This window comes from Heptranchias perlo, chromosome 38 (genome assembly GCF_035084215.1).
Source record: "Heptranchias perlo isolate sHepPer1 chromosome 38, sHepPer1.hap1, whole genome shotgun sequence".
Taxonomy (NCBI): domain Eukaryota; kingdom Metazoa; phylum Chordata; class Chondrichthyes; order Hexanchiformes; family Hexanchidae; genus Heptranchias; species Heptranchias perlo.
This window is the reverse complement of record NC_090362.1, coordinates 16,035,954-16,063,907: the sequence shown is the minus strand read 5'-3', so window position 1 is coordinate 16,063,907 and position 27,954 is coordinate 16,035,954. Positions and strand designations below refer to the sequence as shown.

At 42.5% G+C, this 27,954-nt stretch overlaps 2 protein-coding genes across 2 annotated transcripts in view; one reads left to right on the top strand and one right to left on the bottom strand.

The window, feature by feature from the left end:
• Positions 1–394: 394 nt before the first annotated feature.
• mpi (mannose phosphate isomerase) lies at positions 395–21,026 on the bottom strand. The gene is made up of 8 exons (XM_067973534.1): positions 20,990–21,026; positions 13,254–13,381; positions 11,760–11,960; positions 9,989–10,130; positions 8,586–8,765; positions 7,186–7,359; positions 5,844–6,052; positions 395–4,869 (listed from the first exon to the last, which is right to left on the bottom strand). The coding sequence occupies exons 1-8, from the start codon at positions 21,003–21,005 to the stop codon at positions 4,657–4,659; spliced, it is 1,263 nt and encodes a 420-aa protein (XP_067829635.1). The 5' UTR covers positions 21,006–21,026; the 3' UTR covers positions 395–4,656.
• A 1,874-nt stretch (positions 21,027–22,900) lies between these two features.
• The window catches only part of LOC137304807 (secretory carrier-associated membrane protein 2-like), a 31,388-nt gene continuing 26,334 nt past the window's right edge, over positions 22,901–27,954 (top strand). The window contains exon 1 of the mRNA XM_067973533.1: positions 22,901–23,050. Coding sequence (XP_067829634.1) covers positions 22,994–23,050 — 57 coding nt within the window. The 5' untranslated portion in view covers positions 22,901–22,993. The remainder of the gene's footprint in view (positions 23,051–27,954) is intronic.

Sequence of the window (27,954 nt, the reverse complement as noted above, 5' to 3'; positions counted from 1 at the left end):
TTAGCAGATGGCCAAATCGATTTAGCTAGCAGAGCTAAGCCTGGAGGTAACAAGATTTTCAGTGGCATTTGGGGGGGGGGGGGGGGAGTGATGTGATAAAGGAGGCAGGAAACATAGAGATGTTGTTGACAGTGGTTAGAATAAGGGATCTGAAGCTCAACGTCGGGGCAAACAGGACACCAAGGATAGGCACCAGTGGGAGTTTAGTTAGAGCGAGAAGCCAGAAGGTGGCATCTAACAGATGACGGGAAGATCCTTTTCCTCTGAATATGCCTAACCCGGTCACAATCTAACATTCAGCTTTTCTTCATCTATCAATTTTAGATTACACAGTGACTCTGTAAACGATTGTGAAAAGGAAAACATGGATTAAAAACAAAGCCTTGACATATGAAAAAGTAATCCCACATTTTATTTCAAACTGTGCACATCATGTCAGTGATCATACATTCCTTCACCTTATTATCGTCACGAACACCAATTATCCCAGTCTTCAGCTAAGAACATGGGTAAATAATTGAACATACTTCTAGTTACAGTATACTTGTGATCATTTCATACCATTATACTTGTGATCATTTCATACCATTGTTGGACTATAACCTGGTGTTGTAAGACTCCTTACATTCATACCATTATACACTGAGCAAACTGCAATGATCACCAAATTCACTCTTAAAACCAAAGGTGTGTTTAAACAGCAAAATATTGACCAACCTGCTTCTTTTTGACACAATTAAAGGATCATACATCATCTTCAGTCCATCAGATCTCATTCCCTGTATCTTTCAATTCTCAGTGAACCCTTCCACACCTTGCGAGAGTGTTTGAATACTGGAGAAAGTGAGAACTTATTTATGACTAGATTTGGAACCTTAATCCAGGTTCAATGGGTAGTTTCAGGGACCTTAAAGGGAAAACAGGCATGGATGCCGCTACTATGGCTGCTCCCACCTTTATTGGGTTCCTACCTTCATGCAGAGTTTCTTAAAATTTCAATCTCAGGATGTGGGTGTCTCTGGCAAGGCTGGCATTTATTGCCTATCCCTTGTAGTCTTGGGTGGTTTCGACACAACTGAGTGGCTTGCTAGGCGACCACATTGGTGTGGGACTGGAGTCCCAAATAGGCCAGACTGCGTAAGGACAGCAGGTTTCCTTCCCTAAAAGGACATTAGTGAACCAGTTGGGTTTTTATGACAATCCGACAGCTTCGTGGTTACTTTTACTGATACCAGCTTCTTATTTTCAGATTTTTAAATTGAATTCAAATTCTCACGTTGTCTGTATTATTAGTCTAGACCTCTGGATTACTCGTCCAGTAACATAACCACGACACTACCGTACCGTTTTAAAAACAATTCCCCTCAATGTGGTTTGACAGGTGTGGCAGCACATCATTCTTCAACATCAAGCCTAGACAGTGAGAGTCAGCAAGGGGGGGGGGGGGGGGGGGAGGGTGGTATCAAGGCCAAGCCTCCTCCCCCACCCCACCTGCTGAGATCAACTGAAGAACACAACATAGCCCATGAATCAAAATTGAGTGCTTCCTGGTCTCTGTAGCTCAGTTCCATACCAAGTGAAGATTTATCAATCATAACCCCCAGAGTAGCAGGTGCAAATTCCTTAAGGAGCACGTCATTTTATTTTTGTTTTTAAAACTCTAAATGTGCAACATTTCAAGAGTAGAAGCAGCAGCTCACATATAGTGAAGAAATTGGCCCTGGGGAGTTCTCCCTGGAAGAGAAGAGGGAGGGGCAGCTGGGATAAACAATCAGTGTAGAATGAACCTGCCTGTTTATACTGGCTGTTCTCCACATACCTTCAAAATCTGAGTCACAATTCTGAGCTCATCCCCCTTCGGCTGGGCTTCATCGAGAGCGAGCTAATTTGGAAATTGCTAATTTCTATTTCTGTTCCATCCTGCAAAGGGTGTACATGCAAACGTTCAGCCTGTTTCTTTTTTCTTTTTACTGATGTTGACTGAACTACAGTTCAGATTTCCAACCATTTTCTTTTTAATTGTCACCATCTCTAGATGTGCACAGTGGCTATGATCAATCATTAACCCTGCTTAGAAGCTGAACAATTAGGAGCTAAAGCTTAATGATGTTTGTACATTGATAACATCCCCTCCAACTGCAGCGAATGGTACTCCCATGCCAACAAGATCCAGCAGTAGCAAGGATGCAGAGTACACCACCCAACAGCGTTCCAGGATCCAGGATCTTGGGTTCCAAAATCGCCTGTTGGAGGCAGCACATAATGCAGGCTGCTAAGTGCAAGAGCTGAACTTCTAGATCACTGGCCAGCACTTGGGCATTAGAGCATGGGTCTGCTCTGCGGCAAGCTTCTCCCCACGTCATACAAAAGCGCCAGAGGCCCTTCTACCTGACTTGTAACTTTCTTTTGTCGCGCCTGCCTTTCCTTATGTTAGCGTCTAACAATTACGTGTCTTTTTTTAAACCAGTTAAGTGGCAGCAAATGACTCAGATCAGTTCAAGACTGTTCAATATTAAACTAAGCCCATTATAAAAAAATTAAGCATGGGAGCACACCTCAACTTGTTTGGCGGAAGACAGCCAATATGAATAATTTACATTTCCCCTCCACTTTTGAGAAAATTCAAAATAGTTTCTGCATTGTGTCTTGAAGGAGCCAAACCTCTTTTACTGTTTTCAACCTTCATCATGTCCTTGGGTTCTCAATTTAAGAAAAAGGTTTAACATTTTTCCTTCAGCTTCATAAAACTCTAGCGGAAAAATTCTACTCCAACTATGTATATATCTTCATTAAAATATTAAGTATCCTCTTTCTCGCTCTCATTTTAACTCAGCTTCCAGACTATACAAAGGATCAACATTTTATGGCAGCATAATATGTTTCAGATCTGAGGTAAACTTTCACTGTAAATAAAATTAGCAAATGTAACACAAGTCAGCATGTCTTCAACACCATCTGTTTAGATACCTGTCTGTAACAATCACTCAAGGACAGCCCCGACAGAATGTCAGCATGCAGTTAAACTGCAGATACTGGTTTGACACAAGCCCACTGCTTACAGTAATGTGGAACAGGCAGGTTGGAGTTATAATGCCAGCTGCGAGTTCTCCCTTCAGTCTGTCGAGCAAAGAACAGCTCTTCTCACTGGCAACCAAATGCTGGTTACATTTAACGTTGGGGAAAGGCTGACGAGATAGCTGCCTCTTGGCCAACAATAGCTTTTTCAAAAGTTTTGAAAGTCTGCAGGTGGTTCAAGCACCTGGCTGAAAAGTTTTGAAAGTTTGCTTTGCATTGGGTGCAGTCATACCTCCACTTCCCAGTGTCCATTCCCCGGATGCAGTGGATGCAGGGCTGGAGGTATTTCATTCCACTGCAAACTCTGGGGTGTAACCGGCCAGTTAGTAACTCAGGCCAGAAACTTGCTGAAAAGAGACTCCATTCCCATGGGGATTGTCACAGGTAGGCTTTGTCTCAAGACTTCGCAGAGAGTCACAAGTTTCACCGAGACTCTCACTCTGAACAGTCTAGCAGCAGTTGAATAAATTATTTCTTTCTTCTGAATTCCAAAGCGTATCTAAAATATTTGAACAAGGCCCTCCATATCAATGTCCTAATAATATATTATGGTACGGTTTTAAACATGATCAAAAACAAAATCAATACTATGATGTACTATTGGATAAATATTTGAAAAGGAAAACATTGCAGGGCTATGGGGAAAGAACAGGGGAGTGGGACTAATTGGATAGCTCTTTCAAAGAGCTGGCACAGGCACAATGGGCCGAATGGCCTCCTTCTGTGCTGTACGATTCTATGATTTACAACACAATTATCAGAGGGCTCTGAACAACAGGATAGAGTTTCCAAAGACACAATTCCCTTAAAATTGAAAAATCTGGTGCATTATCCAAATTTTGAGATGATACAGCTGGACTGGTGAAGAAATCCTCACCTACTATCAGCACATTAAAACGTTTTAGTGCAGGAATAAAAGTCAATGCCCTATTCTATTTAAAGAATGGCTAGGATTTATAGCAGCTACCAGAGTTAGCCCAACAGTCCTGATATCAGATATCAAATGTCACTAAGATGGACCATTATTCTTTACCTCAGTAACGCAACAACTCTGGCTCCGACTCCCAAAGCAACAATGTCCCTTTGACGTGGTTTTCACCCCCCCAATCAACTGGGAATCGGGCATCGACGCTCAACAGCAAATTAAATAATGTCTGACCGCATATCATTACGGGAAAGTGAGGTAAGCAACGTGAAACAGCTGGGCTGTACTGTGTTAATTCAGCAACCTCATGGATCGGAGGAGTGGGCGGGCGGGGAACTAAATAGTTAAGAACTGAAACAAATTTGCTGTTGTTGCAGTACGAAGCTACAAAAAAAAAAGACACTAGATCATCCCAACCGAAATAAAGCAAACAAAAAGAGCGATAGGAAAAGAGAGCAAATGGATTTTCTTACAGAAAAAAAAATCTAATTATTTAATGAAAATTTCAATAGTGCTATTTTTTTTTGTAAGATTCAAAACTTAAGTCAAAGGGTTAACCTCTTTCACATGTATTGGGCCATTACAATCTGTTCAGTTCTACAGTATAGTGCATTTTTTTTTTAATCACAAGGATATGGAGTGGAGGTTGAGACCGGTTACAGCATGCAGCAGGCCCTGAAAAGCAGCATCCCATCCACCGAGTAGATATCCAAGGGCACGCTCTCGTTGGCCGCGACGAACAGCACGGATCCTCGTCGGATGTTGATCTGAGACGGGGGAGCGATGGCTGTGGCCTCGCCCCTAATGACCAGCAGGATGCTTGCAGAATCAATGGAGGATATCATGTATCGTTTCATTGAACTTGGAACCTGGGTTAAAAATATATATTTTTTTGATTATAAAGTTCTCAGGTGATATGGAAGTTGACAGATTCAGCCCTCTCCTCAGTATGTACTGATCAGTGCGTTTGCATAATTTACATCGAACCTTGGTTAGATCACACTTACAGCACTGTGCACAGTTCTGGTCTCCATGTTACAAAAGGGATATAGAAGCACTGGAGAAGGCGCAAATAAGATTTACAAGGATGATACCAGAACTGAGAGGTTATAACTATTAGGAAAGACTGAACAGGCTGGGGTTGTTTTCTCTAGAAAAGAGAAGACTGAAAGGTAACCTGATAGAGGTCTTTAAAATTATGACAGGGTCGATGTAGAGAAGATATTTCCACTTGTGGGGGAGTCCAAAACTAGGGCTCATAAATATAAGACAGTCACTAATAAATCCAATAACAAATGCAGGAGAAACTTCTTTACTCAGAGAATGTGGAGCTCACTACCACACAGAGTGGTTGAGGCGAATAGCAAAAATGCACGTAAGGGGAAGCTAGATAAGTACACGAGGGAGAAAGGAAGAGAAGGATAGGTTGATAGGGTTAAACAACGTAAATAGAGTGGGAAGAGGCCCATGTGGAACATAAACACTGCATAGACCCGTTGGGCCGAATGGCTCATTTCTGTGCTGTAAATTCTATGTAATCCATATTGATTTCTCCATTGCATCCTCACTGTCGTTACACATTCTGCTTCGCTAGTCCAACACCAGAAGAGTGCGTTCACCCTTCAGTCTGCGATCTGTAGTTTGGGTGTGAAGCCACCTCTCAGATCGCTGGGGTCAATATTTCTTTACACGCTAGCTTTGGTGTCATGGCAAAAATGGAAACAGCTTCACTGCAATGCCAGAGCTGGTACGTACGTTAGATGCACCAGTCAAGGAATGGGGAAAATCTCAAGTATTCGGCAGCAGCGGAGTGACAATTCCAGATCAACAGCTCAAGCCTTACCTCTATTTTTATCACTGTGAAATCAGGCACCGGAGGGTCATACGCAAAAACACACGGATCACAAGGATCCCGAATGAACGGGAAGATCTTCGTACTAGCTGGTGCAGGTGTGTAACTGAGCATTTCACAAAGGGTGTGAACATCAATGAATTTTGGAGTCAGGCCAGCTCGCACTGTGTTGTCAGAACACGCCATACATTCAATACAATCTAGAACAGATAAATGAAAGTTAATCAGCACATGCTAGATATTTCACATGCTATCACTGAAATATTTCAACAGCACCTAATTTCAGAATAGCTCATTATCCTGACTGCAGAACCAAAGGCTGGTTGCAAAACTGGAAAACATCCAGTGAAACTAAAGAGCCTTTCCCCCAATATTGTCATACATATGTGGAATGAATATTCATTAAAAGCAGCTAACACCACGTAGACTAACTCCTTAGACTCTCAAACCTACAGCATCAATTTGCAGTTAGCAGCACCTTGTTTCCAAACACTGAAATTAACTCGGAGTCAGGCAAGAGACAGCTCCACGCAGGTGTTGATTCGCACGTAAGCACGGGTGGGAAGGTCACACTCAAAGCGGTACAGAGGAAAATCTGGGTAAGCTTATAAAAGTGCACGGAGGATTCAAGGGACTTCCCAAGGTGTGAAACTACACTGGAGTTATACAACGTGGGGCAGGCTGGATGGACCAGAAGGCCTTTCCCTGTCTGCTGTTGTTCGTATACAGCCTCCCCGGAGAGGGGAATCACGCTACTCCATTTCGGAGCTAGGTCGGGACCGGATTCCAGAATTAGAGTGTCATTTTTACTGCATGATTTGGTCAAATTTCCTCTTAAAACAAGATTGAAGGGGAAAGTAGTAAAGATATCAGTGCAATCATTCTGAGCGATCCAAATTATTTAAAAATCTGGTGCATTTCTGCCTCAAACCTTATTTTTTGTCACGATTTTTGGTCACGCTTTTGTGTCAACATTTAGCATAGTTGATTGCTACAAAGACAGTATAGGAAAAATATTGCATTTAAGCTAATGTACGTTGCACAATACTCGACTCATCACTTCAAACTGCTCCCACTGGTCACACATCTATAACTCAAAATGCTCTCTCCAGACCCAGTCTAAATGTGGACGGACATATAATTGTACTGTTGGCTTTTTTCCACAGTTCAAGTGGACCCAAAAACCCACAATTGTGCTTTACCAACATGTGACAAAAAGCCGTACAGTGTAGCTTTGCAAAAATTGACCAGCCAAATCACTACACTTTATCACGTTCATGGTGACACTTGTCATTTTTGCCTTGTCATTTTATAAGCAGTCTTCAAGTCTCACCTCCATAAAGATATGCATGGGGTACATTAGCTCCCAGAAACATGGCCTCTCCGGCTTGCAGCTTTACCAGGTTCAGAAAGTAGATGACGAAACACCCAACGTCACCTGGAAACTGGGAGTGCAACCGCAGCAACAGCTCACCGTTACTTCCTGTAGTGTCCTTGCCTGCAGCAGCTACAGAACATGGGACTTCTGTTAGTTCCAAACTGTGGGTTGTAACGCATAGGGTAAGGAGTGAAAAGTTAAAATGGCAAATGCTGGAAATCTGAAAACAGAAAATGTTGAAAATATAAAGCGCAGTCAGTAGGCGTTTGAAAAAGGTTAGTATTTCAGCCAGGAGACTTTATCAGCTGATTCCAACGAAGGAGCACGGCTGAAACATAGGGGAGAAAGATGAACCAATGCTGATCATCTTATTTCTCAGCATCTGTGGTTTTAATTGCAGCATTTAAACCACAGAGAAGCTGGGATTGTTCTCCTTAGAACAGAGAAGGTTACGGGGAGATTTAACAATGAGATTTAATTATGAAGGGTTTTGATAGAGTAAATCAGGAGAAATTGTTTCCACTTGCAGGAGGGTCGGTAACCAGAGGACACAAATTTAAGATAACTGGCAAAAGAAACAGAAGGTAGATGAGTTTTTTTTATACACGCAGTGAGTTGTTATGATTTGGAACGCACTGCCTGAAAGGGTGGTGGAAGCAGATTCAATAGTACCTTTCAAAAGGGAATTGGATAAATACTTGAAAAGGAAAAATTTGTAGAGCTATGGGGAAAGAGCAGCTGGAGTGGGACTAACTGGATAGCTCTTTCAAAGAGCAAGCACAGGCACGATGGGCCGAATGGCCCTTCTGTGCTATATGCTTCTATATTTCTAATTTTTGGTCATTTACCTACTAAGTGTCAACTTGGTGCAGTCAGTAGCACTCTCACCTCAGTGTTCAAACCACATTCCAGGACCAGGCTGACACTCTGCATTACTGAGTGTGGCACTGCCACAGGTGCGGTCCTGCAAATAAGGCATTAAACAGGCCCTGTCCATCCCTGTGGAGGTTGAAGATCTCCTGGTGTCCTGGCCAACGTTCCTCTCTCACCGACACCATCAAAAACAGACCAACTGGTCATTCATCTCATTGCTGCTTGTGGGATCTTGCTGTGTGCAAAATGGCTGTGACACATACTTGCATAACAGTGACTGCACTTCAAGTAATTTGTGTCAGCGAGACATTTCTGACAGCTGTGATGTGGTAGATAAATATAAATATTTGTTTAAGAGTTCCATATGTTGCTTGTAAGAATGTTTAAGAAATATCTCACTACAAACATTAGTTCAGTAAGTGCAAACTCATTTACATTTGACTTTAACACTGTTCTTCAGCCTGATTGTTAATGTCACGAACCTTCTTCCAACACCCTCTTCACCAACACATTCAGCTGATCAACAAAGACCTTCTTTTCACAGTTCATCATTCTAGTAAAGCACTTCTTCAAAGCATCAGATAACTTGCACGGGTCACCGGTGCTATCTTCAAGCATTTCTGCAGCTTCATTGCCAATCACCGCGTGGAATTCCGGGACATCTGCAACAACACACACGTGTTTCAGAGGTGAAAAGGAAAACAGTGAGTGTCAGACATCTGCTAAATGCTGGTAACACACATCTCGGTTTGTACCCGCAAGGGAAAGACAGGCTAATACTTTGGGTGTAACACTTCATCAGCACCACTAGGATAGTGGAGAGGGGGAAAGTAGAGCGAGAGCATCAGCTTGCCCTCCTGCCCCTGATTAATACTGGTAATTGCTGAAAATGCATATGTGCAGATGTTAGATGACGGGAGAGTCAGGCTTGACTGGGAGGACTCGTACAGTTGAACCATCCATACTCAATTTTGAAAATGACCACTTACACAAGGTATTACATAAGAACATAAGAAATAGGAGCAGGATTAGGCCAATCGGCCCCTCGAGCCTGCTCCGTATTGGAGGGTGATGTTTGAATGAAGAGCCATGCTAGATGACAGGAGAAAAATCAGGAAGGGAAATAAAAAGCAACAAAGGACATTAAACCATTTTTTGTTAAATATAGTTTGATTTCCTTTGGCTATGCCATTGACTTCAGAAAATATTTTTGTATTAATACATTAAAAAGTGATATCCCAGCTATTACGGTGCCATAGATAATAGAAAGAACTTGCATTTATATAGTGCCTCATCACATCCTCAGTCCATCCCAAAGCTCTTTACAACTAATTGATTACTTTTGATGCACAATCACTGCTGTTTACATAGGTAAATTCAGCAACCAATTTGCACACAGCAATGTCTGGCAAACGGCATATAAATGAATGCCAGATAACACTTTTTTGCCAGTGTTCGTAGAGGGAAGAGTGTTGGCCAGGACACCTCTATATTTCAAATAGTGACATAGGATCGTTTACGTCCACCTGAGCAAGCAAACGGATGGCACGTGAAACAATGCAGCATTCCCTCATTACTGCACTGCAGTGTATAGTCTTGAGCACCTCTAGGCTAAGTGTGGCTTGAACCCAGAATCATGAGTCTCGAAAGTGAGAGTGCTACCAAATGAGCCCACATGACACTTTCATCACTGATCGTTCAGAGCTCGCACACAGTGATATTAATAGGAAGACTAAACTCTCACAACTGCTCCACAGATTCCTAGGCTTAACATGTCGGTATATTTAGAATATGGAAAAAGCATGGAGTGTTTTATCTACAAATCTACTCGTCGAGATTCCCTCAAGTTCTTACCAGTACATATCAGGGGAGTTTCATATCTTACTTTTCAAAAATCCAACAATTTCCTCCACCGGTCTGAATCCGCACAGCCCTTCAAACGGAGTCAGCGCTATGGCCATTTCTGGTTTGTGGTTTTTATCTGGGTAGCGATCTGGAAACTGAGCGTGGAGTTGTACAGCTAGCTCCTGGAAGACAAAACTCCATAAACTATGAACAATGCAGTGCAGACTAATCTTCAAAATCTGAACAATTCAGAAAATGACCGCATAAACTTTATAAATAATTCAGCACAGTGTGTTGATTTCTGTAAAAAAAAAATATTGTTCACAATTTACAATTTTTTTGCGCTTAAGCCCTGGGACAGGGAACAGGAACAGGATGAAGCAGTTGCGAGTCAAGTAGAGCAAAGGCTTAGGGCAAATCTCACTCCACTCTGTCCCAAATAAAGTGGAGGCGAAGCTTGCCCCACTCTGCCCCAATAAAGTGGGAGGATTTCTGCTTCACCATTTTGAGCAAAATTGTACATACATGTATAAGTAACATGTTTATGATTCTGTTATAAATAGTAAAAGTGGATATGCTCCCCCAGTGCCTCAACTCCAGCCTTAGAAGGAGGGCCTCCTACTGCACCCTATGTAAACATACACCGGCCATATTTATGGCCTCTCAAGTGAAACTAGCATTCAGGTTGCATCAGTTAAATTAGGGATAGTTCTCTACTATGTGTTCGTACTTGACGGAGACTGCTCAAACGTTGTTTCAATTAGGACCCTTACAGTTGGCAGAGAGACAGAAGACTTTTGTTCAAACAGCCTGGGCTGGAATTAAAAAGTGGCAGAGGTGAAAGTGGAGTACGTGAATCCTCATCACCACCAGCCGCCATCAATATATAAAAAGGGCCATGAGTGGAGTCGTTTTCTTTGCTTCAGCGTACTTGGAAACATTAATTTTATGCGCAGATAGTCATGTACATATTTAACTAATCCACACAGGTGGGTGCATTGCTGGTCATTACGAGTGGCTGCAAGCACTTGTCAGTCCAGGTGGAAGGGTATATACAAAGGTGCTGCACAGTAGCATGTACACAATGTTAGCTCAGTCTGCTTGTATGCACGATCAATGTGGACATGCAATTTGGTCCACTGCATTCTTTTTCACTCTGTACCACTGATTTTACGTGGGTTATAAATGAAGCAGTTTATCATCCCTCAAAGAGGGAATGTTTTTCTTAAAATGACTGCTTTTCGCATCCAGAAGAAAAGGCAGTGAAACGTACAAATTTTGATCTGTTTTTTCCACTGTTATCTTAGAGCAACCTGGGACCCACGAGGGGATGCCAGAGTTCATCAGATTTCTGCCTGTCTGGAGCCAGACAGACAGTGTGCTACAAGCAGGATGTCTTGAGAGTTCTGTGTTAACTTACTAACATGTTGTTTACATTGCTGGATACCAGTAAGATGAAATTCTGCAATAATAGCACTATTTTCCTTTGGATAGCTACCACTGTCTTTAAACGTCAGGTGTGAGGCATCTGAAAGTGTGTCAACATTTGCAGAGTGGAAATACTGCCGAAAATATTAAGTCTCCCCGATGTACATGACGTAATTCAGCTCAACAGCTTTTGAAATGACATTCTTTCTCCCCACAAAGCTTTCCTCTCTTAAAGGCACGGTTTTGTTCAGAATTTAAAAGGTGCACATACAAAAAATATGACCAAGATCAAACGAAGTGTAGATTCTATGCAACAAATGAGGTTACTTGCCCAGTTAACTGGTGAAACATTAAGAGCCCCACTTAACCATTTCTCTGCTTACTTTGTTTGGATGAGCTTGAATAGATAACGAGATGTTGACCGAAAGCACCTTGAACAAAAAAGGCAGCTGTCCTTGCAAAATATCTTTCGCCTTTGACCCCAAACAGTCGGGATGCTCTGCAATCCATTGCCCAAGAGTCTTCTGGGAAATTCTGTTGTCGCAGATCACTGCGTCCCCTTTGGGATGTGCTCCCATCCATAACTAATAGAAAAATCACAACAAAACATCACTTTTCAAGCTAGCTAATAATTTCTGTATTTTGCCAGATTGTAAAATGTGTTTTCTTAATTATATTGCATGTAGTTTCAGTGTTATGGTGTTGCTCATTAACACAGTAACACCATAAATAAATGCAATATGTTATGAATAATTTTGTATGTTATCCTGAATATATTTTTTTTAAGACTGCCATCTGAATTTATCGGCACTCCCTCTTCCCCATAGGTGACCCAATGTTTTCCAGTGTAGAAAAGTTTCATTTACCACAACACAGATTTGTTTGCTGCTCATATAGTTGTCACAAGAATCAACATTACAGTAACTGGGACACTTCTTTTCTGTGCTTGTCAGTAAGTGATCAACACATTGAACAGACCTTCAGGTACGGAAGTGGAGGCAAAAACCCCGGGATCAGTTAAGGAACAGTGTGATTGGGGAGTGGGGAATGGTGAGTCTGAGTGGAGGAGGAATTGGATTGGACTGAATGGCCTAGACATTAGATCACTGGGCAAATATGGATGAGGAAGGCCAGGAAATTGGACATGAATTTAGATTTGAGGTTAGGATCAGATCAGCCATTATCTTATTGAATGGCGGAGCAGGCTCGAAGGGCCGATTGGCCTACTCCTGCTCCTATTTCTTATATTTACATCCATACAGTACACCCACTTGAACAGACAAATGGGGCCTGTTTAATGTCTTGTCTGAAAGAAGGCACCTCCGACAGTACAGCACTGAAGTGCCAGTCTAGATTATGTGTTCAAACCCCTGAAATGGGACTTGATCCAAGAACTTCTGACTCAGGTGAAAGTGCTACTGCGGAGCCAAGCTAACCTAAAAAAAAAAAGGACAAAGCTGATTTAGAATGATTTTTTTTTTTGCTAAGAGCACAGCACCATAAGAGAATGGGGATGTGGGCTCATGTTAGCAACCTGCCACATCCCTCAAGCTTCCGATCGATCCAATTTCCCTATGGGAAGAGCTGGGCAGAGAGAGACCAAGCACAACCTCTGAAAGAAAAACAGACAGCAAAAAAAAAAATCAGAGCCCACCGCAGGACGGTCTCAATGCCTCCTGGCAGCTGGCTCGGAGCAGCACTGGTGGAGGCCAGAGAGGCACCAGCGCCACGGGGACAGCGGCCAAAGAAGAACAAAAATAACTTGGAAAAGTTCACGCACTCCCAAGAAAATACTGACAGCAAGACACTCTTTAAAGCTCACATCCCACTTAAAACAAGGATCGCGGATTTGTTTTGAAGTGAAGTGAACAAAATACCTCAGCATATGGTTTCTCTTGTTCAATAACTACCGAGGGATCACCACTTGAAATGAGTTTGGCCACTTCACTCTCCAGGCCAACCTTCCCCCAGGCGTAGTGCTGCACAACACACCTCAGCGGAAACACTGGGGGAACAAAAGATGGAAGATCTCCGTCGGTCTCCAAATTACAGCGCAACACTTAGATACTTGATTTCCAATTTTGGTATAGGTTAGAATAAAGATACATCAAGGTACAGGGCATAGTTTTAACATTCTGACCAATCATGTAGTATAAAGCTGCTAATCTACACAGTACAATAAATTGTAGCAAATTCTTACAAGCCAAGCAGAATTTTTAGTCTTTACCCGCTCTGGGATCCAATCGTTCAAATCTCCAGGTTCACAAGATTGCACTGGACAAGCCAGGAGGGAGGTGCATGAGATTATACTGTCTGGTAGATAGTGTGGACACTGATGGACCTGAACTGTTCTTTTGTTACAAAAGTAAATTGCCTGTAGCATTGCCCACAATTGGTTGATAAGTACACGTCTTTATAATATCCAAGATGGTGGCGAAGTTGGAAGAGAGGTCTTCAGAAACTCAAAGGATTATGAATCTTTGGAATTCTCTACCCCAGAGGGCTGTGGATGTTCAGTCGTTGAGTATATTCAAGACTGAGATCGATAGATTTTTGGACACTAAGAGAATCAAGGAATATGGGGATAGGGCAGGAAAGTGGTGTTGAGGTAAAAGATCAGCCATGATCTTATTGAAAGGCGTAACAGGCTCGAGGGGCCGAATGGCCTGCTCCTATTTCTTATGTTCTTACACGGTGATGCCCTCTGCAGTCAAATAGACAGACATCAAGCCTCTCACATTAATTATACCACTTGGACAGAGTACCGGACGTCATATGAGTCCACAGAAAGAATCCCAGCAAGAAATCAACATCTTCCGAACAGCTGTGGGAGAGGGGGCAAGAGGAAACATCCAATCAGCTGCCTGATGATCCAGTCAATCATTTATCATATGACATGGTATTGAAGTTTACAGACCAAAGCATTCAATCCCTGGTCTACGACAAGTTAGCTGATCCCTGGCAGGTTACAACTGGGCAAATAAACCTTTATTATTGCACTTTCTGACAGTAACTGAACCCTTGAATTATGTTACTACCTTGAAATCACTTCAAGGTATCTGTCATTCTACATTAAAAACCTGATCTGAGCTCCTTTACTAGATTACTGCCTTGGAATCACTCGCAGATATCATTCATCAATCTATAATATGTATTTGATTTGTTATATTACAAGTCAATCAGTAAGACTATTGTAAACCCTTTCCCACTGGCCTCCTTCCAAACAGTATCACAGCCCATGTCCGAGGGTTCGCTCATTATCTTCATGGTACTGGAAAAGTCTCTCACAGTCCTTCTTTGTTTATTTTGATTACTAAATTTCTGCATGGCTAAAACTAGAACACTTTTGTTTCCTTTAATTTGCCTACTTGTTAACCTGCATTTACTGCTGACTGTGCAGGCAGGCTGCCTGAATGCTATTCATTACTTTCCTGATTTATTGTAACAGAAGAATCTAGAAGCAAGGATGCCAGCTCTGTCTAATTTGTGCTATGTGATCGCCAATCCTTGTGCAGGCATGGTTTCTGTACTAAGACTCTGTCCTACACCTGGCGCCGTTCCTCTACAATGAACACTTTGCCTGTTGCCTCTCTGAAATATCTCACTGGTTTGCAATACAAACAATAAGCCACGACTGAATTATAACGGTTAACCAGATACCCGAGTTACAAAACATAACCAAGGGAATGGTTTGATGGTCCTCTTTTACCGGCATTATATATAGGGAGGGGAAACAAGCTGAGGGCAATATTAAAACTTTGTTGCAATAGCCTACAGAACATGGTTCTGAGGATTCTAACTCTGCAATCTTTCTGTTCAGTGGTTTTAAATACTCAGATTAGAAGGCTGTACCTGTCGACATGATACGGGTACGCTACCATGGTGGCTATGTTACTGGACTAGTAATCCAGAGGCCTGGACTCATAATCTAGAGTCGTGAGTTCAAATCCCGCTACGGCAGCTGGCGAATTTAAATTCAACTAATTAAATAAAATCTGGAATTAAAAAAAACTAGTATCAGTAATGGTGGTCATGAAACTACCGGATTGTCGTAAAAACCCATCTGGTTCACAAATGTCCTTTAGGGAAGGAAACCTGCCGTCCTTAACCGGTCTGGCCTACATGTGACTCCAGACCCACAGCAATGTGATTGATTCTTAATCGCCCTCTGAAATAGCCTAGCAAGCCACTCAGTTGTAAAATCTTGCTACGAAAAGTCATAATAAGAATAAAACCGGACGGACCACTAAGTACCGGACACGACAAAGGCAAACCAAGCCCAGTGGACCCTGCAAAGTCCTCCTCACTAATATCTGGGGACGTGATATCAAGAAACGGCTGACTGCACTGGATACAACAAAGGCCATGGGCCCCGACAACATCCCAGCTGTAGTGCTGAAGTCTTGCGCTCCAGAACTAGCTGCGCCTCTAGCCAAACTGTTCCAGTACAGCTACAACACTGGCATCTACCCGACAATGAGGAAAATTGCCCAGGTATGTCCTGTCCACAAAAAGCAGGACAAATCCAATCTGACCAATTACCGCCCCATCAGTCTACTCTCAATCATCAGCAAAGTGATGGAAGATGTCATCGACAGTGCTATCAAGCGGCACTTACTCACCAATAACCTGCTCACCGATGCTCAGTTTGGGTTCCGCCAGGACCACTCGGCTCCAGACCTCATTACAGCCTTGGTCCAAACATGGACAAAAGAGCTGAATTCCAGAGGTGAGGTGAGAGTGACTGCCCTTGACATCAAGGCAACGTTTGACCGAGTGTGGCACCAAGGAGCCCTAGTAAAATAGAGGTCAATGGGAATCAGGGGGAAAACTCTCCAGTGGCTGGAGTCATACCTAGCACAAAGGAAGATCGTAGTGGTTGTTGGAGGCCAATCATCTCAGCCCCGGGACATTGCTGCAGGAGTTCCTCATGGCAGTGTCCTAGGCCCAACCATCTTCAGCTGCTTCATCAATGATCTTCCCTCCATCATAAGGTCAGAAATGAGGATGTTCGCTGATGGTTGCAAAGTGTTCAGTTCCATTCGCAACCCCTCAGATAATGAAGCAGTCCGTGCCCGCATGTAGCAAGACCCGGACAACACCCAGGCTTGGGCTGATAAGGGACAAGTAACATTCGTGCCAGACAATGACCATCTCCAACAAGACAGAATCTAACCACCTCCCCTTGACATTCAACGGCATTACCACCACCAAATCCCCCACCATCAACATCCTGGGGGTCACCATTGACCAGAAACTTAACTGGACCAGCCATATAAATACTGTGGCTACAAGAGCAGGTCAGAGGCTGGGTATTCTGTGGCGAGTGACTCACCTCCTGACTCCCCAAAGTCTTTCCACCATCTACAAGGCACAAGTCAGGAGTGTGATGGAATACTCGCCACTTGCCTGGATGAGTGCAGCTCCAACAACACTCAAGAAGCTCAACGCCATCCAGGACAAAGCAGCCTGCTTGATTGGCACCTCATCCACCACCCTAAACATTCACTCCCTCCACCACCGGCGCAGTGGCTGCAGTACGTACCAACCACAGGATGCACTGCAGCAACTCGCCAAGGCTTCTTCGACAGCACCTCCCAAACCCGCGACCTCTACCACCTAGAAGGACAAGATGTGGAGATGCCGGTGATGGACTGGGGTTGACAATTGTAAACAATTTTACAACACCAAGTTATAGTCCAGCAATTTTATTTTAAATTCACAAGCTTTCGGAGATTTTCTCCTTCCTCAGGCAAATGTTTCAAGAGCTCCTTGAAGCCTACGCATTTATACATATTGAACAATACATGGTCTGTAAACACCATGTATTGTTCAATATGTATAAATGCGTAGGCTTCAAGGAGCTCTTGAAACATTTGCCTGAGGAAGGAGAAAATCTCCGAAAGCTTGTGAATTTAAAATAAAATTGCTGGACTATAACTTGGTGTTGTAAAATTGTTTACAATAGAAGGACAAGGGCAGCAGGCACGTGGGAACAACACCACCTGCACGTTCCCCTCCAAGTCACACACCATCCCGACTTGGAAATATATCGTTGTACCTTCATTGTCGCTGAGTCAAAATCCTGAAACTTCCTACGTAACAGCACTGTGGGAGAACCTTCACCACATGGACTGCACCACCACCTTCTCAAGGGCAATTAGGGATGGGCAATAAACGCTGGCCTTGCTAGTGACGCCCACATCCCATGAACAAATAAAAAAGTGTAGAAATAGTGCAGAATAGTGTAGAAACGATGAGGGAGGTGAGGAGAATATTTTTTATGCAGTGAATTATTATTATGATATGGAATGCAATTATGATATGAAAGGGTAGTGGAAGCAGATTCAATAGTAACTTTAAAAAGGGGATTGGATAAATACTTGAAGGGGAAAATACGGCAGGGCTATGGGGAAAGAGCAGGGTAATGGGTCTAATTGGATAGCTCTTTCAAAGAGCCAGCACAGGCACGATGAGCTGAATCATTCTATGAAATACTCAAGATTTTTTTTTAAAAACATGCAAGACATCAAGTCCATTTTTTCATACTTAACAGAGAGGATTCGATTGATTGATTATTCACTATCATCTGATTTCATCCGGAAACCTGTCGACAACCTGCACATCAGTATGAGTCTAAAATTGTTCAGGCCATTTCTCATTTTATTTACCTAACAGGGCTTAAACTGAATACATGCTGCCAAGCCACAAAGCATGACTGATATCCTATTGTCTCTTGCAAGTCACCAGGTACCAGTTCACTCGTGACCAGTAAATCAGGTCCAGCGGGCTTTCTTGATTCCAGTGGACTCTTGATTCACTGAATTTTAATCATAGCAGCATATGTTAAATATCAAGAAGTCAGTCCCTGAACTGTATTTGGAATAATTACGTTAATCCTATTGATCTGTCTCTCACTGATTATTCCTGAAGTGTAGTGACCAGCTCAAAAAAGCCACAAATCTGAACCTGCTGAGACCAAACAGAGTGCAGGTTAATTCAGACCAGTGATCATGTGTATAATAAAACGGAAATACAATGCACTCCAAAAAAAGGCAAGTAGATACAAGCATAGGAAAGTATGGAGTGACAAGGAGCCATAGTTCCTTCTGCAGACCATGTAAATCATCCTACCGTGGACTCTATAACCCATCTTTTTAATCTCTTGAAAGAATGCATAAATTCTCCGATTCCCAAAGGTAATCAAGCAAAACTGCAGAATATTCATCCAACTTTAGGAAGCAATAGATTTAGTTCCAACCAAGTATCCACACCCTAAAGATGAACTCACCTCTATTCTCCTCTTTTCAGGGACTGCATTTCGTCCGTTGTTTTTATTTCAAATTTGCATTTTTATTTCTTAACAGAAATTGACTTTACATTTTAATTTTTTTTCTGCTGGTGTGCATGCACTCTGAAATAGTCACTTCAAAGTAACAAGGGGCTTGCATCTACATAACTCCTTTCACAACCTCAGGACGTCCTAAAGCGCTTTACAGCCAATTAAGTACTTTTTGAAGTGTAGTCACTGTTGTAATGTAGGAAACGCAGCAGCCAATTTGCACACAAGATCCCACAAACAGCAATGTGATAATGACCAGATAATCTTTTTTTTGGGATCCAAGGGAAAGTGGCAAGTTGGATCCAGAATTGGCTCAGTGGCAGGAAGCAAAGGGTAATGGTCGACGGGTGTTTTTGTGACTGGAAGGCTGTTTCCAGTGGGCTTCCGCAGGGCTCAGTACTAGGTCCCTTACTTTTTGTGGTGTACATATCAATGGTTTAGACTTAAATGTAGGGGGCATGATTAAGTTTGCAGCTGATACAAAAGTTGGCCGTGTGGTTGATAGTGACAAAGAAAGCTGTGGACTGCAGGAAGATATCAATGGACTGGTCAGGTGGGCAGAAAAGTGGCAAATGGAACTCAACCCGGAGAAATGTGAGGTTATGCATTTGGGGAGGGCAAACAAGGTAAGGGAATACACAATAAATGGGAGGATACTGAGAAGTGTACAGGAACAGAGGAACCTTGGAATGCACGTCCACAGATCCCTGAAGGTAGCAGGACAGGTAGATAAGGTGGTTAAGAAGGCATACAGGATACTTTCCTTTATTAGCCAAGGCATAGAATATAAGAGCAGGGTGGTTATGCGAGAACTGTATAAAACACTAGTTAGGCCACAGCTAGAATACTGCATACAGTTCTGTCCCCACATTACAGGAAAGATGTGATTGCACTAGAGAGGGTACAGAGGAGATTTATGAGGATGTTACGAGGACTGGAGCATTTTAGCTATGAGGAAAGATTGGATAGGCTGGGGTTGTGTTCTATGGAACAGAGGAGGCTGAGGGGAGATTTAACTGAGGTGTATAAAATTATGAGGGACCTAGATAGAGTGAATAGGAAGGACCTATTTCCCTTAGCTGAGAGGTCAATAACCAGGGGGCATAGATTTAAAGTAATTGATAGAAGGATTAGAGGGGAGCTGAGGAGAATTTTTTTCACCCAGAGGGTGGTAGGGGTCTGGAACTCACTGCCCGAAAGGGTGGTAGAGGCAGAAACCCTCATCGCATTTAAAAAGTACTTGGATATGCACTTGAAGTGCTGCAACCTACAAGGCTACAGACCAAGAGCTGGAAAGTGGGATTAGGCTGTATAGCTCTTTTTCGGCTGGCACGGACAGGATGGGCCGAATGGTCGTCTTCTGTGCCATAAATTTCTATGATTCTGTGATGTTGGTTCAGGGATAAATATTGGCCAGGACACCGGAGACAACTCCCCCGCTCTTCTTCGAAATAGTGCCATAGTCTCTTTTAAGTCCACCTGAGTGGGTAGAAGTGGTCTCGGCTTAACATCGCATCCAAAAGACAGCACCTCTGACAGCGCAGCACTCCTTCAGCGTTGCACTGAAGTGTCAGCCTGGATTATGTGCTCAGGTCTCTGACGTAGGACTTGAACGCACGACCTTCTGAGTCAGAGGCAAGTGTGCTACCGGCTGACCTTAAAATATGCAATAATAATAGTCTAATATTGCAAAATTACACACACGGGAATAAGGGTTGCCAACTCTTGTATTCCTGGAGATTTCGTTACATGACATCCCGCCTCCCACTGACCCGTCCCCGCTCTGCTGCCGTTGGTCCACCCAGTACATCCATCCTCATGACCGTCTTCCCACACCTACTGGAAAGCGAAAAGACTCATGACTCAATTAGATGATTCTTGACTGTCAATCAGCCTTCCACCCCCCCCCCCAACTCCTAAATGTTTTATAACTAATAAACAAAAAAGTGTTTAAAGAAAATGAAAACAGCACAATTTTTTTTAATGTCCCTATGATTTTATTTTTCTCCTGTGCTGCTCACCGCAGCGTCCTGGAGATTAATCTTAAATTCCTGGAGACTCCAGGGCAATCCTGGAGAGTTGGCAACCCTACATGGACATGGGACGCGGTTTCCTGCTGATGGGATGTCCGTCCAGGGGCCGCCGGACAATCCCTACCCGACTTCACGTCCAGCCTCAGTGCCAGAAATGGCCATCGTTCGGCGACGGACGCCATTCTTTCCCATCCCCCCATCCCCCCTGATTTTAATTCAATTGAAAGCTCCCGCTCACCTTTCACTGCCGCCATTACTCCGCTCAGGCAGACGTCGCTACCCACGCGCATCTACGTTTGACGTCATCGCCGTTACGCAACCACGTTGCGTGCGTGTCCGCAGTGCCTACCGGGAGTTGTAGTTCGCTTTGGGCTGGTTACCTGTTGTGGATGAAATTTGAGCTTGAGGTGATATACAGCACTGTTAGTGCTTCCATATAAGATTGTTTGGAGTGGCAGGTGCTCTATAACAATCCATGAATAACAGGCTTTTGATTTATCCTTCCTATATTGTTGAAAGAAAACTTACATTTATATAGTACTTTATCACATCTTCTGGCCCCCCCCCAAAGGCACTGCAAAGTTCAATGAACTACTTTTGAAGTGTCACATTTGTCGTGTAGGTAAATATGGCAGCCAATCTATGCACAGCAAAGTCCCACAAATAATAAATGACCAGCTTTTTTGAGGGAGAAATGTTGGTCAGAACATCAAGATAACTCCCTGTTTTTCTCTTAATAATGCCTTTACTGTCCACCTGAACAGACAGCATCTTGATGTAACTTCTCATCTGAAAGACAGTACCTCTCCACAATGCCACATTCCTTCAGAAAGGTACTGTTCTGAAGTGTCAAATCCTGGAGTGGAGCTTGAACCCTCAACCTCCAGAACAACTGAGCCAGTCTATGAATTGAAAAAAGCAAAAAACAAATTACTGTAGATGCTGGAAATTGGAAACAAATCAGAAAATGCTGGAAACACCCAGCAAGTCAGGCACAGCATCTGTGGAGAGAAGCAAAGTTAATGTTTCAGGCAATTGCCATTCATCAGAACCAGAATATATTACAGAAGAATCATTCATAAGAAGTAACAGAGTGAGAGAAAGGAGAGGGGAAAAATATATACACAAGCAAATAAAAATTTGACCTGTCAAGTGATTGGGGAAGACCAGGAGATGGTGGATTCACAGAAGTGATATTAGCGTGAGACAAAAGGAGACATCATGAGAGAAATTTAAAAAATAAAGGACATATATGAAACCCAGAGAATGTATGAAAAGTTAAAGCAGGTTAGTTAAGTTGGAGAGGGGGAGTTGGAGATTAAAATCTAGCAAAGCAGAGCAGGTTCCAGCTGCCCAAGAATCTGGTGGAAGAAAAAAGCAACCAACGTTATACTGATGAGGGATCCCCACACCAAGTATGAACCCGCTCCCTCCCCTAGCCCTGGAAGCATTGGTACACCTACTCCACGTTTTCAGTACCTACTGTCTTAGTGAAAATAGAAGCTGTGATTAAGGCTTGAAATTGTTGAGGTCAATATTAAGGCCACACGGCTGCAAAGTGCCTAGTACAAAGAAGAGGTGCTACTGCTCGAGCTTCACTGGTACAGTGTAGAAGGCTAAAGACACAGAGGTCAGGCTGGAAGTAGGATTGAGAATTAAAGTGGCAAGCGACAGGGAGCTCGGGGTTGTGAACAGAATGGAGGTGTTCAGCAAAGTGATCGACATTTGGTCTCCCCAATATAGAGACCGCATCGTGAACAGCGAATACAGTATACTAGGTTGGAGGAAGCCCAGTTACATTGTTGTCTCGCCCAGAAGGAATGTATGGGCTCCTGGATGGTTGGTGTGGGAGGTGAATGGGCAGGTCTTGCATCTACTGCGCTGGCATGGGAAGGTGTCAGGAGAAGGGGGGAGCTACGAATTGAGGTTTTATTTTAATATCCGACATATATATATTTTATTGGGGGGGGGGGGGGTCATGCTGGATGATGCCTGTGATCCAGGTTCACGCAACAAAACTTTCTGTTAGTTTGCAAAGTTCTATTGTGCCATTGTTCCGATGACGTAGACGCGACGGCGACGCGCCCGCCTTCTTTTGTGACGTCACAGACGTCGCGGCTGGCAACAGCGACCTGTAATTCGCGCGTGCGCAGTGCCACTGTCTCCGGCCTGTTGGCATAAGGAAGTGAGCGCGAGCGGCTCGGGGGGGTTGAAGTGAGCTGTTTGCAAACTTTAGGAAAAGATGTCGGAATTCGACGCTAACCCGTTCGCGGATCCGGTGGATATAAATCCTTTTCAGGTAAAAAAAAAATTAATAAGTGTCTTTAATTTGTTGTATTTCATTTGGTAGTTCGTGGTGGTGGTGGGAAAGTAAACAAATGTTTGGGTGGGCCTAACGATTGAGGTAAATTCCTGAGTAAGCCTAACTTGCTGGGCGGTGATTGACGTGCCCGCTGACCAATTGAGGAGCCAGGGACGTCATTTCTGCGCCATTCGGCGTCGAGAAGGGGCGGGACAAACGTGGACGGTTAATCAAGTTAGATCGCCGCGACATGGTATTCTGTTTGTTGGGCTGTACTTTTTTTTAATGTCTTTTTTTTTTGTTTTTAATAACCAAAAGTAACTGGAAAATGTACCAGGGACCGAGACCCTTGTTAACCGCATGTGAGGGGTTAGGTTGTGTGGAAAATATTTTGAAAGTTTCAGTAACTTGTCTGACAGGGTTGGGCTAAGAGTTTGCTTTGAAGCAGGTGCAGCTCGCTCATTCTTTTAGGAGAGGTCAATAGCAGTCGTCATGTCACAAAGATTGGAGCTATTGCTCCCGCCCAACTATAATACTGTCGTGGTTTTAGTTTTGATTTTTTTTTTTAAATCCAGAGTTAACCTCAATAGAAAAATCTGACCATCAGTTGTCATAATTGATTCACCACATTTTTCTTCCTTCTTGTTATTACATAGAATTTACCACACAGAAACAGGCCATTTGGCTCAACTGGTCTGTGCCAGTGTTTATGCTCCACGCCTGCCTCCTCTCACCCTACTTCATTATATCAGCATATCCTTCTATACCTTTCTCCCTCGTGTGTTTATCTAGCTTCCCCTTAAATGCATCGATGCTATTCGCCTCAACCACTCCATGTGGTAGTGAGTTCCACATTCTAACCATTCTCTGGATAAAGAAGTTTCTCCTGCATTCCTTATTGGATTTATTAGTGACTATCATATAATTATGACCCCTAGTTTTGGACTTCCCTCACTAAGTGAGGGTGGTGAGGGGTGCATTGGGATTTTTGTGTTCCAATTTGAGAATGGCAAACGCAGCCCAGATCAAAACTGAACCAAGACCTTCCTGGGCTGTGTTTCACCGCCATATTGTGGTGTGAATTTTGCGGGGGATGGAATGACCAGTTTCAGTCTTTTTTTCTTTTGGACCAGAAAGATTCCTCGATCAGTTCCTAGTCTGCGATGGGTTAGCTGATATAAGTTGGCTGTGACAGCGATGGTGGTGCATTTGGCCTCGGTTTTTCTTCCAAAACCCAGAGGCAATTAGCTAGAATTCCTGCTACAGGTGGCTGCTTCATAATGTACCCCCTGTTAAGAATTCATCTTATTGCACAATATTGAATTCAGCTGTGATGGCCCCCATGGTCTGTTGACCTGCAGACACTTGCTATTCATGTCAGCACTTGGAAATGCCAGTTAGTTGAAGTATTAGAAGGCTACCAGTACCTCCGGAATGCACTCTAGTATGATTTAGTCTCTTCAAAATAGGACAAGGAGAGGATTGGGGGAAGAAAAAAAACTCCTTTATTGTCTCCTTACTAGTATTATTTCTCACTGGGGGTAGCCTGTTCAGCAACTGAAGTTAGCTAACATGTGATATTTATCCCATCTCAATATAGAGAGAAAAAGTTAAAATACTAAATAAAGACAGATAATGTTGGAAACACTCAGAGCATCTGTGGAGAGAGTAATAGAGTTATTGTTTCAGGTCGATGACCTGTCATCAGGTAAAATATTAAGTTTGGTTGTGCAGAATTGAAACAAGAATTTGCTAACTCAATTTGGACAATAGACTGTCAGTGTGACATTTATCATAGAACTGCTGTGTTCTTGCACTATAATGTTGTTTCTGTGAAGATGCTTGATGCATGGCGGTGTCTATGCATGTTAGAGATTGTAGTTAGGAACAGATTTGAAGTGTCCTTAGAGCTGCATGCTGAAGTGGGCTCAACTGAAAATATAGACTGACGCAGTTTTGATAGAGAAAAGTGGCTGCAACATTTTAATAAGGTAAATATTGAACACAATTGACCAATTGAATGTGGTAGGATAAAAATATAAAGTTATTCCATGTATATTTATAAATGGAGGCTACACATTGGGTAATGATGGATGGAAAATAAATCACTTGAGTGCCGCAGTTCCACTTAACAGTTTGCAGCTTGTTATGTACTTTTGTTTAAACCACAGATCCTGTTTTTGTTACTAGCTTTTACTGATTTATATTGTATGGTAGTGAGATGGCTAGCAGTTTGACACTACTGGCTTGAACTAGTGTGTCAGTATTGATGGAAGCTCAGTTGGATTATAGAACAGTTTGTGAAGCAAAAGTAGAATGGATAGAAGATAGGGTAGCCAAGAATGAAATTGGGAGGGAAACTGATTAGTGGGAAGCCATTGCATGTTCAGTAAATCTAGTATCTTCCATCAGGTTTTCCACTAAAATGATGTGCTATTGTGTCTGATGCAATTTTTCATTGCTCTACTTCTCTTTGAAGCTAGTGCCTGGGTTGCACAAATGTTTTTGATCTTTTTGGATTTAGATGCATATTTTCTAAAGCTTTGGTGCATAGAGTTCCTGTGCATTTCAGTTCATAAAGATGTGTACATTTATTTGATATGTGATTAAAATTCTGACTTGAAATGTAAATATAAAGTAATTGAAAATACAGCATTTTTGAATAATTTTTAAGGCTGAGTATAGTTTTCTCTCAATCCAGATCCTTTGTAATGTAGCTTTATTAAATTTTGATTTACTTAATTCCAATTTCATTTTTAACAAATGAGATGTGACTTTCCAAAAAAAAGTTAATCAGCGAATACAAGTTTAACTGGTTAAATTCCATGTCTTTTAGTCACTTTAACTGGTTCTAGGTTTGGTGCCTTCACTATGTTGCAATCCGCGCAGATTTTTTTTTTGTTCAGAACCTCACAGGAGATACTCAAATATACTATCTGAAGTATATTTAATGGTTCCTTACTAGCTGCAACAGCCCTAGAGAACATCCCGTTCTGCATAATTATTTACAGAAGCACAAACCTATCAAAGTGTGGCTCCAAGAAGGAAGTAAGCTAGCTTTCGATTCACTTTTGATGTGATGCTATATATTTACACCTTTTGTAACTCCTGATTTTTATTCCTTCACAACACTTACAGCATTGATAGTTTGTGTGAGATGTATGAATCATTATCAAGCCCCTAAGTCAATTTTTAATATTTCTTCCGAACTTTACATATCTCTTGTCCGTTTTTATAAATCTGATGCATCATGTTGTTATACTTTGACAAATATTGGAAAATTTATACAGTTGAAAATGAATTGGTCCTCAAGCTTCATTTTATTTTTCTCTTATTTTCACCCTTCTCCCTCCACCTTTTCTGTTCTTTCCCCATCCCAATCAAATATAACAACTCATGATGGGATGTGGTGGCAGTAGCTCTCTGCTACTTTGCCCCAAAGAAAACTATTAAGTTTGGCTGTGCAGAATTGAAAAAGTATTTGCAATGCAATTTGGGCAATAGGCCATCAGTGAGATATTTATCACAGAGCTGCTATGTTCTTGCACCATGATGTTGTTTCTATTCATCAAGTGAATCTGAACAGAGAATTTTGGTGACAAACCATGGCCATGACAGACAAGTCCAATTCCATTTCTTGCCTGATGGTCACTGATAAACTTCCAGCAGTGGCAATTGGATAACAAACCTTTTTTTCTCTTTTCTCTTCTCTTCCTTATTCTCTATCCCCTTTTCCCTCCCTTTCCTGCACCCACAGTCCAAGGATATGAGTCCCATTGTAGCCTCCAGCTCAGATTGGCTAACTTGATGCAGATCAGTTACAGAACCTATGATCTTCCTAGTCTGCGTGGCTCAGTGCCACACCATGTATTTACCCATCAAGCCATAAACTGTAACTGAACAAGTAAACCACATACTTTACCCCGTTACATGTTCTGCTTTGTGCACTTATAACTGCTTCCTTTTGTTCAAAAGTAATCATTAAGTAAGGAGCTTCTCTGTTTAGGTTCAAAGATGGCCATTTAATGTGGAAGTGAGCAGAAACATACTGCTTGGAGGTGTTCATTGGCATATTTTTCAAATGTAGTTGATATTTTGGACAGCGCGCCCCTCTTTTAGTTCCAACTGAGTTTTATTATAAAATAATTTGAAGGAATGGAGCCTATTTAAAAAGTAAGTGTGTAAAATAAACAAAGAAGTAAGTAGTTTAAATTGCTTTTCCTTTTACTGGATCCAGTTTTTCCTCCCAATTTAATTACATCAGTTTTTGTTTCTAAATCATTTGTATCAGTTACTGAAGTGTGTTCAACCTAAAACAAGATGTGCCATCCCAAGAACAGTGCATAAAAGATTTTAAATATGTTATCTCCATAAGAAACAAAAGTTGAGTTTAAAAAGCATATTTATTAAGCAGCTGTACTACTTGATGCAGATACTGTGCTTGATATTTATTTTATTAGTTCGTGGGATGTGGGCGTCGCTGGCGAGGCCGGCATTTAATGCCCATCCTTAATTGCCCTTGACAAGATTATGGTGAGCTGCCTTCTTGAACCGCTGTAGTCCCTGTGGTGAAGGTTCTCCCACAGTGCTGTTAGGAAGGGAGTTCCAGGATTTTGACCCAGCGACGATGAAGGAACGGCGATATATTTCCAAGTCAGGATGGTGTGTGATTTGGAGGGCAACGTGCAGGTGGTGTTGTTCCCATGTATCTGCTGCTCTTGTCTTTCTAGGTGGTAGAGGTCGCGGGTTTGGGAGGTGCTGTCGAAGAAGCCTTGGCGAGTTGCTGCAGTGCATCCTGTGGATGGTACACAATGCAGCCACAGTGCGCCGGTGGTGAAGGGAGTGAATGTTTCAGGTGATGGATGGGGTGCCAATCAAGCAGGCTGCTTTGTCCTGGATGG

Excerpts from the sequence above, each read along its gene's own strand:
- mpi (XM_067973534.1), bottom strand. Across the intron at positions 10,131-11,759 it reads TTCAAGCTCATCCAAACAAA|GAGCTAGCTGTACAACTCCA; the intron begins GTAAGCAGAGAA and ends TTTGTCTTCCAG. Across the intron at positions 8,766-9,988 it reads AATTGTTGGATTTTTGAAAA|ATGTCCCGGAATTCCACGCG; the intron begins GTAAGATATGAA and ends GTGTTGTTGCAG.